General features: G+C 55.0%; 2 protein-coding genes across 2 annotated transcripts; one reads left to right on the top strand and one right to left on the bottom strand.

The window, feature by feature from the left end:
• The first annotated feature begins 2,267 nt into the window (after positions 1-2,267).
• On the top strand, positions 2,268-4,570 carry CSDC2 (cold shock domain containing C2). Its single transcript, XM_065887894.1, has 3 exons — positions 2,268-2,560; positions 3,595-3,717; positions 4,306-4,570. Exons 1-3 carry the CDS (start codon positions 2,385-2,387, stop codon positions 4,466-4,468), a joined length of 462 nt encoding a protein of 153 aa, XP_065743966.1. The 5' UTR covers positions 2,268-2,384; the 3' UTR covers positions 4,469-4,570.
• Positions 4,571-6,530: 1,960 nt separating this feature from the next.
• Positions 6,531-15,040, bottom strand: PMM1 (phosphomannomutase 1). The gene is made up of 8 exons (XM_065887063.1): positions 14,686-15,040; positions 12,469-12,586; positions 11,071-11,147; positions 10,849-10,940; positions 10,555-10,654; positions 8,370-8,445; positions 7,435-7,550; positions 6,531-7,052 (listed from the first exon to the last, which is right to left on the bottom strand). Exons 1-8 carry the CDS (start codon positions 15,010-15,012, stop codon positions 6,930-6,932), a joined length of 1,029 nt encoding a protein of 342 aa, XP_065743135.1. The 5' UTR covers positions 15,013-15,040; the 3' UTR covers positions 6,531-6,929.
• Between the last annotated feature and the right edge of the window lie 4,105 nt (positions 15,041-19,145).

Below are 19,145 nucleotides of genomic sequence, written 5' to 3'. Positions count from 1 at the left end.
CACGCTTTCAGTGCCGAGGGCCCGGGTTCGATCCCTGGTTGGGGAACTAAGATCCCACAAGCCGCGGGGCGGCGCAGCCAATAAATAAATAAATAAAATAGGGATAAAAATGCTAAACCTGGCCCATCCCTGCCTCCTCAAGTGGGCTCAGAGAGAAAAACTGCACGTCAGCATGAGGGGCTGTGAGGGGCAATTCTCACCCCACCCCTGGCAGTTCTTTTGGCTGGAAGGGATGTGTTGGGCATCTGCTGGGGAGGAGGGAGGCTGCATCTCCACCCCCAGGGATGGCACAGTCAGCTCATCACCTTGACCCAGAAAAGTCCCACTTGCTATGTGATCTTGAACAGTGGCCAGGAGACCTGCTCCAATGACGGGGGTTGAATGGGGTGACTCCTTGGCTCTTCTAGTCCATGCAGGGCTCTGGAGTCCTAAGGAGTCCTAAACTCTTCCCTGGGGGGCAGGGCAGGGTGGAGATGGAGGCCAGAAAGAGACTTAGTTCAGGGATTCACCTCTGGCCCCAAGGCCTTTGGGTGAAGTGGTGGGGAGTGAAGGAATGGGGGTGAGGAGGTGGGGAACTCGTCACCCTCACTCTTATATGACCATGGACAATGGGCACTTCTTTGTATCCCCCACCTTAGCCAAGCCTCACCATAGCCTGTGAGGGAGTGAGGCGGGGCTTATCAGCTCCATTATACAGATGAGGAAGCTGAGGCCAGTGGAAGTGCTACCCAAGTCCACGGCTAACACGCAGCGGAGCTGGAGCTCTCCTGCTCTCCTGCCTGGCCCCACTGTGGCAGGCTGCCCGCCCCAGGCTCAGTCAACAGCTAGCGTCTCTTTGAGCCCAAGACTTTCCAGCCCCTGGGGAGGGGGAGGGGGGGTGAGTGCATGGGTGGGGGAACTACATTCTCTTCCTCTGCAGAGAAAAATATAGGATGAATTTTTTTAAGGTCGTCCAGGCACTGAGCTGTTGACAGGGGAATTTCTATTGATTAGCGCTGATAGTAGCAATTTATTGGGTACCTACAAGATGCCAGATGCCGTCACACACACTAAATCATTGAATCCTCAGCAACCAGGGGAATTCCCTGGTAGTCCAGTGATTAGGACACGGGTTTTCACTGCCGTGGACCTGGGTTCAATCCCTGGTCTGGGAACTAAGATCCCACAAGCTGTGTGGTGTGACCAAAACCCAAAAACCTCAGCAGCCTTGCGTGGTAAGCATTCTCAACCTCATCTTAGAGAGGGGGAACCTGGGGCTAAGGTAGAATCTCCAACATTCCTAAGAGCTCACCATGCCCCGGTCCTGTTCTAAGCATGTAGAAAGTCATTTAATCCTCACAGCAACCTCTCTGTGAAATAAGAACCAACATTATCCCCATTTTACAGAGCAGGAAACCAAGTCAAAGGTTATGAGTGTTGACCAAGGCTGCACAGCTGGTAGGTAGAGGAGCCAGGATTCAAACCCAGACCTTTTGGGTCCACATTCACCCACATTCCCACCTGCCATGTTGGAACTGTTGGGTGGCTTGCTTGAGGTCACCAAGTTACAGGTGACAAAGCTGAGATTCAGACCCAGGTCTGTGGATTTGAAACTGCTAGTAGTTGTGCCACACTGTGTCCTGGATCATTGGCCACTTTACCCATCCCACCTCTTAGGGCCCCAAGTTAAAGAATTGAACTTCAAGCTGGAAGGACTTTTGGTTAGTCTCAGTCAGCTTGGATCACCATTAACAAAATACCCCAGACTGGGGGCTTAAACAAGACATTTACTTCTTACAGCTCTGGAGACTAGAAGTCCGAGATCAGTGTGCTAGCATGGTCTGGCTCTGTCTGGGGAGAGCTCTTGTCCTAACTTGTAGACTGCCCCCTTCTAGCTGTATCCTCATAAGGCAGGGAGAAAGGAGGCAAGCTCTGGGTGGTGGGGGTGTCTGTCCTTCTAAGGACACTAATCCCATCATGGGGGCCCCACCCTCCTGACCTCATCTAAACCTAGTTACCTCCCAAATGCCCCATCTCCAAATAGTATCACATTGGAGGGGTTAGGATTTCAACATGTGAATTTTAGGGGAACACAATTCAGCTCACAGCAAGGTTGTATGACCATTTTGTCTTTCTGGGGAGGACACTGAGTCAGGCAGGGGCTGTGAGTGGCCTGAACTCACTCTGTCAGGAGTAGCAGGCAGGCCCAGCCCTCCAGACTTGTGTCCAGAAGCTGCCCACCCTGGACCACACTCACCTGTACCTCTCTCTCCCCCTTCCAGACGGAGCCTGTGGCTGGTGAGTCCGCCGAGCAGGGCCAGGCCGGGCCCTGCCCACAAGGACGCCCAAGCCCTTCACCGGCCCCTGCGCCTGGGAGCCCACCAGGCTCTCCCACTGGCTCCACCATGACTTCGGAGCCCACGCCACCCCCGGTCGTGCCCCCGCTCCACTCCCCCAAGTCCCCTGTCTGGCCCACCTTCCCATTCCACCGGGAGGGCAGCAGGGTCTGGGAGCGAGGCTGTGTCTCATCTCGGGAACTGCCCAGTCCCCTGCCCACCAAACGGACCAGGACGTATTCAGCGTGAGTACCTGCCCCTCACCCAGGCTCTGGTGGTCCTTCCCCAGGACAGGGCTCCAGTCGGGGCTGCCCAGCTCCCAGCCTCCTCCATCCCCTGTTGTCCTCACCAGAGGACAGGGGAGCTGTGTAAGGACCTTCCAGTAACTGCTAGCGTTCATTCATTCCACAAAGCTGTACTGAACTCCCGACCAGGGGATCCAGTGATGAATAAGGCAAAGTCTCAGCCTGCAAGGTGCTTACAATCCAGAGGGAATTTGTCCACCATTTACTACACCTGGCCGGGTTGGGCATCAGGGAAGATGTCCTAGCTGGGTTTGGAAGATTTATCAGGTGAAGAAGGAAGCCGGGTGCTCCCGGTGGATGAAACAGCCTGGGCAAATGCAGAGGCATGGGGCGGACCTTTGGAGAGAGGTGGGCAGGCTGGACAGAGACCAGCCCTGGGTCTTTGGGGTGGGTCATGGGGTGGAGTCAAATTGGGGAAGGGTTTTGTGGGAGCCACAGGGAGGCTGACTTGGTTTGGTCAAAGGAGGGGCTTTTGATGGCAAGCGCTGATTGTCCCACATCCAACCCAAGACCAGGCTCAGAGCAGATGCCTAATAAATGATGAATGAATGGATGAATGACCAGTAAGTGGACAGGATGGATACTGCTGCCTCAGGAGAGAGTGAGCTCCTTGTTCTGGGAGTTATTCGAGCCTAGGCTGTACATTCTTCACTTTGAAATCTTACAGCAGGAATCCATGTAACCTCAGGAGGGGGGGGTCTCGTACAGTGAGAGGGGCACTGGCTGGGAGTCAGGAGACCCACTTGCTGTGCACCCTCGGAGAGCCAGTTTCCCTCTCTGGGCCTCAGTCTCCTTATTGTCCAATGGGATGATGAGAGGACTGAACTAGTCTCTATGGGTGGTTTCTGGCCTGGGGAGGGTTCTCCACAGCACTAGCGCTGAGGCAGGCCCTGCAGACGGGCCCCGGGAGAGCTGTGGGGGTCCAGGGAGGGGGTCCCCAGCCCACAGTTCCAATACCCCTACCCTATCTTCAGGACAGCCCGTGCCTCGGCTGGCCCCGTGTTCAAGGGTGTCTGTAAGCAGTTCTCACGCTCACAGGGCCACGGCTTCATCACCCCGGAGAACGGGTCAGAGGACATCTTCGTGCATGTGTCTGAGTGAGTCCCTCCCCCTTCCTCGTTGTTGGCTGGGCCCCTGCTGCAGTATCCTAGCAGTGCCTCCAGAATGCTCCCTAGGCCTCTCCCCTCACTGGCTGAAGTCTGTGTTTCTGGCACATTTCTCCTCTCATAGGGCCTCCAGGGGCATGGGTGGAAGAGGGCTGGGGACAGATGGAGAGGGGGCACTCAGACCCCAGAAGCCCTGGGAACCACTGCCTGAGTCCTGGGATCCTGTTCCCGCATCACGGGGACGGAGAGGGCTGGGTCCTTCAGCCTGGAGGGAAGCTAGGAGGTGGGAGGTGGTCTAGGCCTGGCCCCCAGCCCTAATGCCAGGTATGACCTGTGTAGTCACTGAGCCCTAAGCCTTGGGAACCTCCCTGAGCCCTTTTGCATCTCACTTTGTAGCATAGCGAGGGGCTGTTTATGATTCCCATTTTACAGATTAGAGAACTGAGGCTCCGAGAAGGGAGGCTGGCTCAGGCTCCCTGGCCTAACTAGGCCCAGGGCTAGGCTGCCCTCGGGCCAGACCACAGGGGGCATCCAGGGAGGGGGCCTGCTCCTGGGCTGACACCCCCTCCCCCTCACCAGCATCGAGGGGGAGTACGTGCCAGTGGAAGGCGACGAGGTGACCTACAAGATGTGCCCTATCCCGCCCAAGAACCAGAAGTTCCAAGCCGTGGAGGTGGTGCTCACCCAGCTGGCTCCACACACTCCCCACGAGACGTGGTCCGGCCAGGTCGTGGGCTCCTAGGCTGCTGGCCCCTGTGCCAGCCGCCAGGCGTGGGGGGAGCCACACAGGGTAGATGGGCAGCAGCCAGCTCCACGCCCCACGGCACTGGCTGAGCCAGTCCCCCGGGCGGCCTCAGTGTGCACGTCTGTCTGTCTGTGCTTGTGGACGTGAGCGTGCCTCCATCTACCCTGTGACTGTTGTGTGAGTTGGACCGAGGGGAAGGCCACCAGACCTGCCTTCCCTGCTTTCCACTCTCTCTCCTTCCTCCCCTCCCTGCCACACACGCACAGGACCCTCTTGCCCTCCTAACACCCATGTGCGTGTCCACTGAGCCTCTGAGGGCCTGCGTCAGGCCTGGGCTGGGAGTCGGGGCAGCAGTGGGCCCTGCTCCCCCGCCCCGTACAAGCTTGCTCCCCTTGCCTCTGCTCCAGGCCTGGCCCCGGGAGCCAGACGCTGCTTGTGCTACTCACACACAGCCCCCTCCCCCCGGGCTGGGGTCTCCCACTGTGACCTGGACGCCGCCTCTCAGAAGCCAGGCCACTGAGTGCTTTGGGGGAGCCTCCCGGCCTCTTGCTGGGGAAGAGGGTGAAACCCGGGGCAGAAAGGCCACCCCCTCACGCCCCCCATGGCCAAGGCCCAGCCTTCCCTCCTTCCTGCTCTCTCTCAGCACACTTGAGGCAGGAAAGAGGGGCCTGGGGGCAGAAGGCAGTTCTGGGGGCTCCGGTTTTGCTGGCCAGCGCCTCCTCCTCAGCCTGGCAGTGGCTTTGGCAACCCCAAACTGAGGCTGTGTCCACTTCCCTGGGCCTCGCTGAGCCTTGCTGCCTCGACTCCCCCCCGGGGAGGCAAAGGTCTGCAGAAGGGTGGGAGCACGGCTCCCCTCGCTTGGATGGAGCCATCCCCTTTGCCCTGACAAACCCCATTGATGTTCTGCCCGTGCCCAGCCATCATGGCCGCTGAGGACCCAGCGATGGACGAACACACATGCCCTCAGGCGAGCCAGCCACAAGGATAGCTCTCAGCCTGAGAGACCACCAGTCCTGCAGCCCCCCTTGCTGGACCCTCTTCCCAAAGCCATGGGATAGTGGCTCCCACTGGCCACCAACAGGCCAGTGGCTGAGGTGTGGCCCATCTTGTCCATCCCTTAAGGTGTGGGGTATCCCTCTCCCTTTTGGGCCAGGATGTGTTTGCGTGCATTCACTCCTGGGCAGGGGGTTGGCCTGGCCTGGGAGGTCAGGAAGGAGGGGGTCTACCTCCATCCCCCCACCTTCCCACCACACTCCCCTCCAGAGAACACATCACCTGATGGGGGAAGAAATGGGGTTCAAGGGAGGACCTGCCAGGGAGTGATCCTTATGAAACCCAGTCTGAGTAAAACAGATGCCAAGGATGCGGGGGTCAGTGACTGTCTAGGAGAATCCCCAGCCCTGTAGGTGCCCCAAGGCCCCAGGGGAGACACCAGCTGAGGTATGTGTATCTCACCCCTGTCCCCAGCACAGAGGCTGGAAGACCAGAGCTGCTAAGATGCACTGGCCAGCCCCCTAAAACTCAGAATGGCCCAGCCTGACCCCCGTGTTGAGCTGGGGCTACTCTAGCAAGGCCTGAGGCCTTTCCCCTGAGGAACAAGGCTCCCTGGATTCCTTGGCGGAAGGTTAACTCTTGGGAACCCCCAAGACACCCTCCCCACACACATACCAGGAGTAGGCCCCCGCTTTAGGCACCAACCAGGAAGCAGGCTGTGGTAACGTCAGCCCTGGGGCCGCCCCACAGTGTCCAGTCCGACCTCCTGAGACCCCCAGCCACCTGGTCTCCCCCATCCTTCCTCACACTGGCAATAAAACCTCAACTGTGACTCAGCCTGGCCCACAGCTGCCTTTCTGTCTGGGTCCCAGGGGAAGGGGCTGGGGGAGGACACCTCAAACAGCCCTTGTTTGGGGCTTCAATGGCCCACCCTCCTCGACTGCATCAGATTCCCTGTGTGACCTGGGGCAAGTCCGTGCCATCTGTGCCTGTTTTCGCATCTGCAAAGGCAGGGCTGTAACAGCGTCTGTGACTGGGGCCAAATAGCCATTCAGACTCCACACCGCGTTCCACGAAGTTTAGTATCTGTGAGATCAAGTTCTCACAAGTATGCACCTTCCCCACTGCTCTGCGCCCCATCTAGGGCAGGGAAGCAGCGCGGGCTCTATCTCGTACCGACACTTGCACACGCTTCCCGTGTAGACAGAAACCTGTTCTGTCCGGAAGTACGAGCAGCAGCTGCAGCCAGGGCCATCGGGCTGGAGGACGGGAGCCAGGCCCACCAAGAGCTGACCAGCTGGGGGTGGCTGTCCACACAGACCCTGGGCCCACTTAGGCAGGTAACATGAGGCAGGCGTCCTGGGCCAGAGGAGGGGCCCTGGCGCCCCCGAACACCAGGGCCAGGGGCTCTCTTAGGGCCGGGCAGAGCTCTCTGGAAGTCCCAAGGGGCAGGTGTGGGCCCTGGTCACACCTCGTGGGCTGTCTCTGGGAAAAAGATCTCACGGCATCGCTGCACCGTGTCCTGCGGGGACACCACACTGTGGCCGACAGTCCGGGGGTCTGTGTAGATCTCAAAGTCGTTCCCACCCTGCACACAGAGGAAGGGCAGTGAAGGCATATGTACGCATGTGGTGCCTGGAGGAGGTTCCCAGGTTTGGAGCCCAACACCCACTCTGCCATGGGATCCCCTCCCCACGTCGGCTCCTACACAGCTGCCCCTCCTCCTGCTGCCTTAGAACCGCCAGGAGGCCCATCTCCTTCATCAGACCTGCCCTGACTTGCTGTGTGACATGGGGCAAGTGTCCAGCCAGCTCTGGGCCCCAGCCTTCCAATCTGTGTAATGGGGCTGGTGAGCACTGGCTGTTCTCTGGGAGTTTCCCAGGAGGTCTGTTCTGTCACCCCATGTCCTGGCCCCGATCTGGAGGTGACTTGGGGTGGGGGGACCTGGGCTGAGCCTGAGCCACACTTACGGGGCTGGTCTCGTTCCCAAAGAAGTGGATGGTGTCGAAGCAGTCCTGGTCCAGGCTGTCCAGGCAGTAGCGCTTGTCCCAGCCCTCAGGGAAGACGTCAAAACTGATCATGCCTCCTGTGGGGGTGGGAGTGAGGGTGGCAGATGAGGCTGGCAGAGGGGCAGCTCGTGGGGACCTCGGGCAAGGCCCTTCATTCATTCATTCATTCATTCATTCAACAACCCTAGAGTGCCTACTGAGCACCAGGCACAGGGCATGGACAGACTCAGGATCCTCACGGGAGTTACAATCCAGGTGGGAGAGACGGGTGGTAAGTGACCAGACCACCTTTCAGATCGTGTAAGTCAATGAAGGGGGCAGGGTGCGGGGGAGGGAAGCTCCCCAGACGGTGTGATCAGGGGAGAGCTGTCCAAGAAGGTGACATTGAGCTGAGACCTGAGCCAGAGTGGCAGTTGCCAGGGAATGATACAATCCCCAAGGCAGGAAAGGGCGTGGAGTGTCCCAGTGACACAGAAAGCTGGGAAAGGGCAGCAGCACAGGCATGCGGGCCCTGGGGTGCAGGGAGGGGGCCTGGGTTTCATGAGGAGTGAGAAGGAGCCTCTGAAGGGCTCTAAGCAGGGGTATGACAGGGTCTGTTTTTCCGTAAGGATCCCTCTGGCCACTGTAGGGGATGGACTGTAGCGGGAGGTGGTGGTGGGAGACGCTTTGGTTTTTGACCTGAGCAACTGGGTGGGAGGTGTGGGTTGCCTGGGTTTAGGTGGGGAAGCCTCGGGGGCTGGAGTTCCTGCCTGTTTTGGCTCAGCTTGCCCTTGCTGTGCTCGGAGGGCTGGGAGGGGTTTCTAAAGATGCTGGGGGATGCAGCCTGGCCTTGGGAGTGAGGCCCTGGGGTGGGCTCATGTACCAGACCTTTCAGGCCCTCCAAGGGGTTGACGTACCTCGGGAGAACCTCAGTCCTTTGCCGGCAAACTCTGTTTTCAGGGCTTCCACAAACTTCTCCCGGATCTTCTCCTTCTGCAGAAGGGGAGAGAGCAGACTGAGGTTCAGAGGGCTGCTGTGGGCCAGGCCCTGGGCTGGGTACACAATGCATGTGAGCTCACTGAGTCTTCCAGGTGGATGTCATGCCCCACCCCCCACTTTACAGATGAGGAAACGGAGGCTCAGAGGGGGCTATACCTTGTTCAAGGTCACCCAGCCTCAGTGGCAGAGCCAGGGCCTGAATCCCAAAGGCCTGTAACTGAACTCAGTGCCAGATTCTGCCAGTGGGGTATGGGCGGGGTATCCTGAAGGAGGCCTTGGAGCAGAGGCTCGAGGAGGAAGGCTGAAGGGATGGGACAGTCTGAGTCCCAAGTCACAGTGTCCACCTCAGGGCAGGACTCAGCCCTGTCAGCTCTGCCCAGTCTGCAGGGCTGAAGGAGAGTAAAGCATTTATATTAGATCTGCACTGGTGAAGGGTACACAGGAGATCAGAAGGTTCATCTCCCTCTCCAATATCAGAAGAGGGCAAAACAAGACCCAAAAGACAAGAGAAGGCCCTGGGGGCTGTGGGAAGAGTCGGCGTGTCCTGTCTCATTAGAGCTCATGAGATGGGAACTGTGATTATCCCCACTTTACGGATGAGAAAACAGAGGCACATAGTAGTGAAGCCACTTTTCCAGGTAACTGGGCAAGTAGGAGGTGGAACTGGGATTAGAAACCCAGGTGGCCTGAGAAAGGGCCACCTCTCAATATGTGCGTGGGAGGAGGTTCTCGGCCAATGGTCAACCTTAACCAGTCTACAAGAAAGGTCTCCATGCCTGTGGGCATTGCCTACCTGAAGCCTTGGGGCACAGGGTGAGAATGGGGATGAGCTAGGACATCATTGCAAGTCCCACCCAGCCTCAGGGAAACATCAGAGGGCAGCAGGCGGAGGCCCAAGTTCAAATCTTTGGGCTGCAACTAAGTGACCTTGGGCAAGCCATTTCCTCTCTCTGAGCCTCAGTTTCCTCATTCATAACATGGGTATAATATCATCTATTTCATTCATTCAGAAAGTATTTCTCAAGCACTTCTGTCAGGCATGTGCTGGGCCCGGTGGATCCAGCAGTGAACAGCCACAGAAACCCCAGCCCTTAAGGAGCTTACAGCTTCAGCTGGGGAGACAGACAATAACCAAGATTTAAAAATAGGTGATACAGTGGATTAGAGGGTGATGGCTGTTTGGGAAGAAATAAAATAGAGGAGAAGATCAGCAGGTACAAGGGGTTGCAATGTTTCGTGTAATGCTCGGGGAAGGTGACACTGAGAAGGTGACACTTGAGCGGATGTGAAGGAGGTGAGAAGGCACAGCCCTGAAGTAGGAAACTGTCTGCTATCTCTAGAATCAGCAAGGAGGACACGGCCGGAGCAGAGAGAGCAGGAGGAGAGCAGAAGGGCAGGTCAGCGGGAAGGACAGAGATGGGCAGGCGTGAAGAGGCTTGGTGGACTGGCTCCATCCCTGAAAGGGAGCGGGTACATAGTGGGGATGATGAGCAAAATGCAAGTCCAAAGGCAACAGGGACCTTGGTGTGTTCCAAGAACAGAGGCACAGGGAGAAGGCTGAAGAGGGAGCCCTGAGCCAGGCAGACCCCTCGGGGCTCAGGACACCACGGGAGGCAGCTGGGACATTGTCCTGTTGGAAAGCTGACCCATGGAAGGACTGTAAGCAGGGAGTGGATGGGGGCAGACAGATGTGCTTCAAAAGCTTCTCAATGGCACTGCTGGAGAACTGACTGGCAGGGCTTTAGGGCAGGGGGTGGAGGCACACACATAAGCGAAAGGATCTGAGACCAACTCTGGAGGCTGAAACCCTAGACATTACTTCTGGACTTGATGGGGGTGGGCAGGTGGAAATGATGCCCTAGGTGTTGGTGTTGCTCAGGTAAGTAGGTGGCTGGTGGTGCTGGTCACCAAGGGAGGGAAGCCAGCAGTACTGGAAAGACGCAGAAGTGCCTACAACCATGGCGCATGGTAGGTATCCAAAAGGGTACTGGTTGAATCAGAACACCCACCCACCCCCAATCCTTTTCAATGGTGAGAAAATAAAGGCTCAGAGAGGCTGAGTGACTGAGGTCCTATAGCCTAAGGTTGCACAGTTGGTGGCACCTTGTCCAGTTCGGAGAACTCGATTCGCTCCTCCAGGGTGCAGCTCCGGCCAATGGGCGAGATGTTCAGCATGCCGTTCCGGAACTCGATGAAGGTTCCACTGGTGGGGAGGGGCAGGTGGGAGGGCGGAGAGCCAGAGAGAAGGAGAAGGGCCCTGAATTCAAATCCAGCCCCACCTGGACATCAGGGGGGATAAGAATCCACCCACAGGCAAGTCAGGGCCCATCTGAGAGACCTGCCCCTTTCCTCGCTCAGGCCCAGGAGGGGCAGGACACAGGCTGGGTGGGACCTCACCGCTTCTTGGGCAGTCTGAGCAGGGCCATGTAGCGGAGGCAGAAGTTGATCAAGTCCTGCAGGAGTTCCTCCCCCAGGTGGTTCTGGATTGTCTGGGCAAGGAACACAGGGCTCTGAGTGTGGTGGGCACAGCACTGTTCCCCCCGGCCCAGGACAGAAGCCACCAAGGGAATGTTCCACTGTGGAAGGGGTCCTAAGGCCCCAGGGAAGGGGGGCACCGACCTGCTTGGAGAGCAGTCGTCCATGCTTATACTGCACCGTCCCGTTCTCAGCAAACACATAATCAAACTTCTCAATGACTTCAGGGCCATGTAGAGGCCAGGGGGAAAAGAAAGAGTGTGAGACCGGGTACCCAGAGCCAAGCAGAGAGATGAAACCCACACCCCTTGGTCTGGCATCCAAAGCACACTTGTTCTATCCAGAAGCTGCTTTTCCAGCCTCCTCGCCTTCTGCAGCTTGGTTTTTCCTGAACAAGCACACAAGCCAGTGAGCTTCGCTCTGGGCCTTGGCTCATGCAGCTCCGTCTGCCTGGGATGCCCTCCCCCTTCACTTCTTTTCCAAGATCCAGCTCCCTCCTCTGGAAGCCCTCCAGACTTGCAGGTAGAGGACATCATTTCCGCTCTGTGCTCTCACAGCCCCTCTGTATGGGGACTTCCCTTTCATTTTACAACTTCCATCACTGTGCTATCAAGGCTGGCTGCAAGGGGAGTTTTCAGCTCTGACTGCCACAAGAAGTGGCTGGAGCACAGCCAGGAGGCTGCTGCAGGGTCAGGTGGGAGGTGACCACCTGGACTATGGTGGGGCGATGGAGATGGAGACACGGACACAGGGAGACATTTTGGACTTGCTGATGGAATAAACGAGGAGGAGGGGAAAAGGGAAAAGTCAAGGAAGTCTCTGGTTTGAGGAACTGGAGGCATTTGCCTCAACTAAGCTAAAACCGGGAACCCAGCTGCGAAAAGGGGCTCTGGGTCCACACAACTTCCTGGGTGACTTCAGAATCCTCCTCTGTTACATGGGGTATTCATACCAACTCTAAAGCGCGGTTGTGAGGATTAAATGAAAAGAAGTTAACACAAGGTCATTTTCAACAAATGGTAGCCATTACTGATTAGGCCCATTTTATTTATTTATTTATTTTTGGCTGCGTTGGGTCTCGCAGGCTCTAGAGCGCAGGCTCAGTAGTTGTGGCACACGGGCTTAGGTGCTCCGCGGCATGTGGGATCTTCCCGGACCAGGGCTCGAACCTGTGTCCCCTGCTTTGGCAGGCGGATTCTTAACCACTGCGCCACCAGGGAAGCCCCATAAGCCCATTTTAAAGATGAGGAAATCAAGACTCAGCAGGGAGAACTGAGAACGGCAACTATGTAAGGTCAGGATTCTGTCTGCTTTGTTCTCTGCTGTTTCTCCAAAGCCCAGCACAGTGCCGGGCACATAGTAGGTGCTCACCAAATGTTTGTTGAATCACTGAAGGAAACACCTGGCTGTTCACTCTGCTTCCTTTGCCCCACAGAAGCAGGACTGGGTCTTTGAAGGCACATTGCTCCAGGGATCTCACAAACTCCCCACTTCCTCTACCCCTACCCCGAATGTGGAACTGGCTCTAGTTGCTCCTCTTACCTTCATCCCCCTCTCCCAGCTGCTCAGCAATCTTAGAGTAGTCAGAGCCGCCCACCACACCGATCTGCACCCTTCTTCGCAGCTTCTGCAGGAAGGCAGCCACCTCAGGGTCGATTTTCTGCAGGGGGGCAGGGAAGCACAGCATTCTGTCAGCACATCTGGGACCTCCACTTAGATGTTACTCAGTGCTCAGAATCCTGGGAGCCCATGTTCCACCCAGATCTGTGGCAGGTCAAGGTTTAGAACCCACATCTCCAAATTAGATGCACCTGGGTTCAAACTCTGGCTCAAGCCCCTCAATACCAGGATGACCTGAGCAAATGGCTTTACCTTTCTTTGCCTTAGTTGTCCCATCTATAAAATGGGAATCATAATAACAACCATGTGGAGTAGCAACCACGTCACTGTTAAGGATTAAATGAGATAGTGCTTGGAAATGAATAAACAATTAACTAGTGACTAATCACTTGAAAAGATTCCCCACCAAGGAAATGTAAAGTAATGAGTTATAATCCATGTTTTCAAACATTCAGCTATTCAAAGCTGACAATATCTAGGGTGGACATAGGGGAAACAGGCACTCTCATATGTTGCTGGTGAGAGTATAAATTGGAACAGTCACTTAGGAGGTTAATTTAACAAAACCTATTAAAACTTTAAATGCAAATACCCTGTCACACAGAATTGCCCAGGTGTATATGGATGTTCATTGGGATGGTTTATAACAGTGAAAAACTGCAAATAAGCTAGTCAGTCGGAGCGTGGCACACACCTGCTCTGAAATTCTATACTGTGGCTACACAGAATAAAGCAGGGCTGTGCTTCCAAAATGAGAGAGCCCTAAGACATGCTGTTAATTGTCAAAAGCAAGTTGCAGAAAGGCACACACAGTATGATGCCACTTACTAAAAACAAACGCACACAAAAAACCTTAGAACTTTGGGGATGGGGCTGGGCCTGGGATCCTGACTGGTCAGAGGGGACTTTACCCTCCTCTGTTATGTTTCCATTCTTTACAAGAGAATGTCTTTGTAAATACATGTACAATTAAAAATTAACTTTTAAAAAGTGCTAAGGACAGATCCAGGTGGGTGAACAGCATTGACACTCTGTCCTTGTTTAGGCTATTAGATTAGGGGAGCTAAGGGTCAGAGGGAGGTGTAGGGGCTGTTCCTAGACTCTGCTATCCTCCCTCCACTGTCGTCTTCCTCCCAGCCCTGAGGACCCTGGGAGCTGCTGGAAGGCCAGGTGGCCTGACTGCTGCCTGTGCCCCCAGGGCCCTCACATAGGGGAGGGGAGGCCAAGACCTGGGTTCCTATCAGCCCCTGCCCTGCAACCTAGACCTGCTGGCTCCCTGCTCCAGGAGATCCCTCAGTAGGTCCTGGTGGACCCAGACTGGAGGGCAAGAAAGAGGCCTGCTTATCCATGCACCCAGCTGGTGAGGGTGGGTCTGGGGGTTCATCCTGAGATCCAAAGGGAGAAAAACAGTGTGTGGAGCAGAGGTTGGAGAATCAACAACCCAGTGAGATGTTTTTAGAAGGAAAACTGCACTCCCACTCACCCTGTACCACAATATCCCCATGGGACCAGACTAGCCACCGCCCCCATCTCCAGGTGGAAGGAGCCCCAAAACAGCCTAAATGGTACAGAAGCCCGCCATCCTTCCCTCGGAGAGGAGGGGGATGGGGATGGAAGGGAGGGAAAGTAGGGGAGGGGTTTGAGAAACTAAACGCAGGCCCAATCTTGCAAATGTCAGGTGGGATGGCTCCGAGACCCCCTTGTCCCCCACCGATGGGGACCTAACGCTTGGGTGCGCTGAGCCTTGTATGGAACCCTAGGTTCAGACTCCAGCTTCGCGATACCGGTGCGTCCTAGGGCTGAAATGGGGTGGGAGCCACGGCTGGGGAGGCGGGGGCGCCCCGGAGCCAGGCCTGGTAGGGTGGGGAGGAGACTAGGCCCCTGCTCGCAGCTTCCTCCCTCCAGAATCCGACCCACCCCTCTCGCTCCCGGGCAGAACGTGGGCGCGGACGCTAGCGGGCTCTGACGTGGAGAACCGGGTTCCCATCACTCCCAGCAGAAGGCCCGGGGGTGTCAGGGGTCGGGTGTTGCCGCATCCCACACACGGTCCCGGGGGGTCTGGGGTCATGCCGCTGCAGGCCACACATTCGGGTGTGCGCGTGACACTCCCGACGGGAGCTTCTGAACTTCGGGGCCTACCTGGCGAGCCGGCGTGAGGGTGCCGTCCACGTCAAACAGGCAGAGGACGCGCTCCTTCCTGCGGGCGCCCTCAGCGGTGACCGCCATGGGTGCAGCTAACGACGCCGAGCTGAGTCGAAGGAGGCGGCGGCTTTGGGAAGAGTCTAGACGGGGCGGGGCCTGGGAGGGGCGGGGCCAGCAGGCCAGCCCGACCTCGCCAAACGAGGAAGGGGCGCGGTCAGGGCTTGATCTCGGAGGCAGGGGGTGGCACGGACGGGGCAGGGGCGGGGCCTGAGCTGACTCCGGAGGATAATTCTGAATGCACCAGACGGAGAAGGGGCGTGGCATAGGGAGGAGCAGACCCCAGCAGGTTCCGTCGGATTGTTCCAAATTAGACGGAGGCGGGGCGTGGGCCTGGGACCGGAAGCGAGGGATAGAACCCGGAAGGGAGGGGCGGGGCCAGAATTGGCCCTTAGCTGGATGAGTCTGATTGCTGCTGACCGAGAAGTGGTTGGACTGGGGTGGGGTCTCGAGCTCGCAGTGCCTAGTCCCCGGGGGGAGGGCGGGACTCAGCGTCCACAGCTGTCTCAGCGGCCATCAATCGCTCTAGGACTCAACGCCTCCCTGCTAATGCCTTTGACCTAGAAATCTTGAGCTTTAAGAAATCTCCTGATGGCCTTTTCTCAAGGCTCTGGACTTTGCCAAACGGCCTGCCCCGACCCTTACTCCTCCCGCTGTCATTCTGTCCACCACATAAATAGCAGCTAACGGTTTACTTCCTCTAAGAAACCTTCCTGGGACTTCCCTGGTGGTGCAGTGATTAAGAATACTCTTGCCAATGCAGAGGATATGGGTTAGAGCCCTAGTCCAGGAAGATCCCACAGCCGTGGAGCAACTAAGCCGGTGCACCACAAATACTGAGCCCTTGTGCCACAACTACTGAAGCCCATGTGCCTAGAGCCCATGCTCTGCAAGAAGAGAAGCCACCACAATGAGAAGCCCGCGCACTGCAAGGAAGAGTAGCCCCGCTCGCCCCAACTAGAGAAAGCCCGCACACAGCAAGGAAGACCCAACAAAGCCAAAAATAAATAAATAAATAAATTCATAAAAAAAAAGAAGCCTTCCTGGACACCTCTCTATTCACAACTATTTAACCATCACGTTGACTTTGGAGTCAGTTCTAGGTGTCTTCCCAGCTTCACCAACCATGTGACTTTGGACAAGTCACTTCACCTCTCTGAGGCTTTGTGTCCCCATCTGTAAAATGGGAAGAACACCACCTACTTTGTAGGGTTGCTTTATGCATGAAAAGAAATAATAAATATAAAAAAGCCCACATAGCAGGCCCTCTCCAAAGAAGAATTTGTATAGATGTGCTTGATACTGTTACTAATTAAACGGCTATTTCATGTCAACAGCATTAAAAGTGTGCAGACCTTTTGAGCCAACAATTCAACTTTTTAAAAAATTAATTTGTCTGCATTGGGTCTTCATTGCTGCGCATGGGCTTTCTCTAGTTGTGGCAATCAGGGGCTACTCTTCATTGCAGTGCGCGGGCTTCTCATTGTGGTGGCTTCTCTTGTTGTGGAGCATGGGCTCTAGGTGCGCGGGCTTCAGTAGTTGTGGCTCACGGGCCCAGTAGTTGTGCCCCACGGGCTCTAGAACTCAGGCTCAGTAGTTGTGGTGCACGGGCTTAGTTGCTCCACGGCATGTGGGATCTTCCCGGACCAGGGCTCAAACCCATGTCTCCTACATTGGCAGGCGGATTCTTAACCACTGCGCCACCAGGGAAGTCCTCAACTTTTAGAAAACAAGAAAAGGAAAAAAATTGGAGATTGGTTAAATTAATTATGATCGATCCATCAGTAAGATGAATTGCTGTGAAGCCTTGAAAATCTGTGTTGTAGAATATTTAACATGGAGAAAGCATAATTCCATTTTTCTAATGGAAAAGTAGCAGACTGTCTCTGGATGCTGGTATTATGGCAAATTTCAAAGTCCTTTCCCCCCTTGGAAGTGCATTAACTGCAGCTTCGCCTTTTCTAAGATTCTCTATTTCTTCCTCCAGAAGCCAGAGGCAAAGGCCCACCTCCACTCCCCCCTGTATTTGTGTGGGTTGCCCTCCAGCTTGCCAGCATGCCTGGGTAGGCAGGCGTTTTTGCTACATCCACCGTCTTTGCCCTGATGCCTGGGATCAACTCTGGCAGTTTTGGTCCTACACACACTCCATACATCTATGAGTGGCACTGACATGCACAATACTTTTGATAGGCCTGTTTGTTTTTCTGTCTCGGTAGCTTCTGTACCCTAAGGAGATAACTGGAGGCCAAGTCAGGAGAACCACAGTGAGGTCCCTGATAACCACAGGGACTTGCACAGGTCACCTTCCTTTGCTGGGCCTCAGTTTCTTTATCTATACAAATGGGGATGTAATCTCCACCTGTGGACAGTGACTGTTGCCTGCCATTCCAATAAACGAAGAGTGTTGACTGCCATTTCAGTTCTAGAAAGATCAAGCCGTCAGCCACTGCAGATGCCCCCACGCCTCACACCATGGTGGGCCCTGAGGGGAATTCAGGGATGGAGGAAAACAGGAAGCATTATGTACTTTGGAGACTGGCCCTAGATAATAAGATGCATATGTAGGGAATGATTTCAATGAGCCCAGACTCTTTCATCTTCCCATATATAGAAAAGCACTAAAATAACTGAGATGTCTGTTTTTGTGATTAGCAATAATCTTTTGATGTTTTTTCCAGCAAACAACTCCTATATATCCTGGCACCTCCCTTACCTCTTTGGAGCAGGTCCTCAGAGCTGTCTGAGAGGCTGTCTCCCCATCTATAGGCCTCAGTAAGTTCCCCAAATAAAACATAACTCGCAGTTTTTAGGTTGTGTGTGTGTGTTTTTCTTTAGTTGACATAGTAATAACTTATATTTATTGATCCCTTACTATGTGCCAGCCCCCATACTGGACACTTGATCACATGCCTTCATTCACTCTGACAGCATCTCTAGGAGATGTTACCATCTCCACTTGGTGCAGAAAATGGAAAGGGATGCACTGCATGGAGCACCTGAGTGAGGTACTTTCTGCAGGCACAAAATTTAAGAGGGAATCAAAAAGCTCAGTAACCAAAACAAATAGCATTTAAAAAAATTTATTGACGTATAGTTGATTTACAACAAATAGCATTTTAATGTAATTTTTAAAAAAATCAAAATTAGATGATGAACAAAATATCAAGAAAAAAATTTTAAGGACAGGATGAATAACTGTGTCCAGCTGAGGAGCCATGCTGGAGAGGCAAAAGGAAAAATCTTTCTTTCTTTCCAGGCCCTGTGACAGAGTTTGGTTCAGTCGTTAAACGACTGTTGTGCCAGACACTGTGTTCTGGGTCCCAGGAACACTGTAGGGAAAAAAACAAGAACCCTGCCCTCAAGAAGCTTTTGTTTTCTGTAGGATGCAGATAGCAAATGGAACCATCTCCAAGGGAGGGAAGACTGAACTCTTTTTTCTGCACCTCCTGTTCCATCTAGATCTGGTTTCTATGACTCTGGGTGCTGGCAGGGCCCAAGACCCCTCCCAGGGTCCACCTCATCTAGAGCCTGTTGGTGGTGTTGGAACTGCCTAGATTAAGCTCTGATATCTCACAGTCAATACCTGTTCCTTTGCTTAAGAATTCCTAGGGAACTGGGTAAATGCAGATACCTGGGTCCCACCCCTGGTTCTGGGATCTGGAAGCTGTAGGGTGGGGCCCACAGGGCAGGGCAGGTTTTTTCCTCCTAGGGTTCAATCCACCTTTCCAAAGACAAACAAAGATAAGCTCCCTGACAGTAGCACCCCAGTGCCTTAGATCTGTAGTGAACTAGTTTCCTTACAAGTACCTTTCACAGTCTCACCCTGGATTTTCACCACAACCCATTTCACAGATGAGGCCTCTGAAACTCAGAGGGGGATGAGTGAACTGCCCTGAGGCACAGACTCAGGAAGACCAGGTGGGGTAGCCCTTATGGCCATCAGTGTGTCCCTTTAAGAGGGAGGCTCATCCCTGGCAGCTGGTGCTCAGGGTGGCCCCAGGGAGAGGGAGGGGCAGGACTGGGGAACTGGGACTGGGAGGTCTGGCCAGAAGGATGTTTCCAGAGCACCAAAGGAAGCCAGGTCTGAAAGTAGGGGGCCTGAGACCCCAGCCTGGCAGAATCCTGATCAGAAAGGAAGACCCTTGGCTCCTCTGGGCCAGACAGTGGCTGAGGTTTGGAGGTTAGTGACTTCTGTGTTTGCTTTGGGTAGTGTAGCTCTTCCCTGGTGCGTTTCACTTACTTTTGTCAAGAACCCTCTGAGGTGAGCACCCTTGCACTGTATAGTCAGTTTCCAGAGGTAGGTACTGACACCAGAGATGTGAAGTGGTTCTCTCAGAGTCACAGCAGAGCCAGGATTCTCATTCAGTTCTGTTCCCCCAAAGCCCACACTTTTCCCTGAC

The sequence above is a fragment of the Phocoena phocoena genome, chromosome 11 (assembly GCF_963924675.1).
Source record: "Phocoena phocoena chromosome 11, mPhoPho1.1, whole genome shotgun sequence".
In the NCBI taxonomy this organism is placed as follows: domain Eukaryota; kingdom Metazoa; phylum Chordata; class Mammalia; order Artiodactyla; family Phocoenidae; genus Phocoena; species Phocoena phocoena.
The sequence above is the reverse complement of the archived record's forward strand: the minus strand, read 5'-3'. Positions and strand labels throughout refer to the sequence as shown.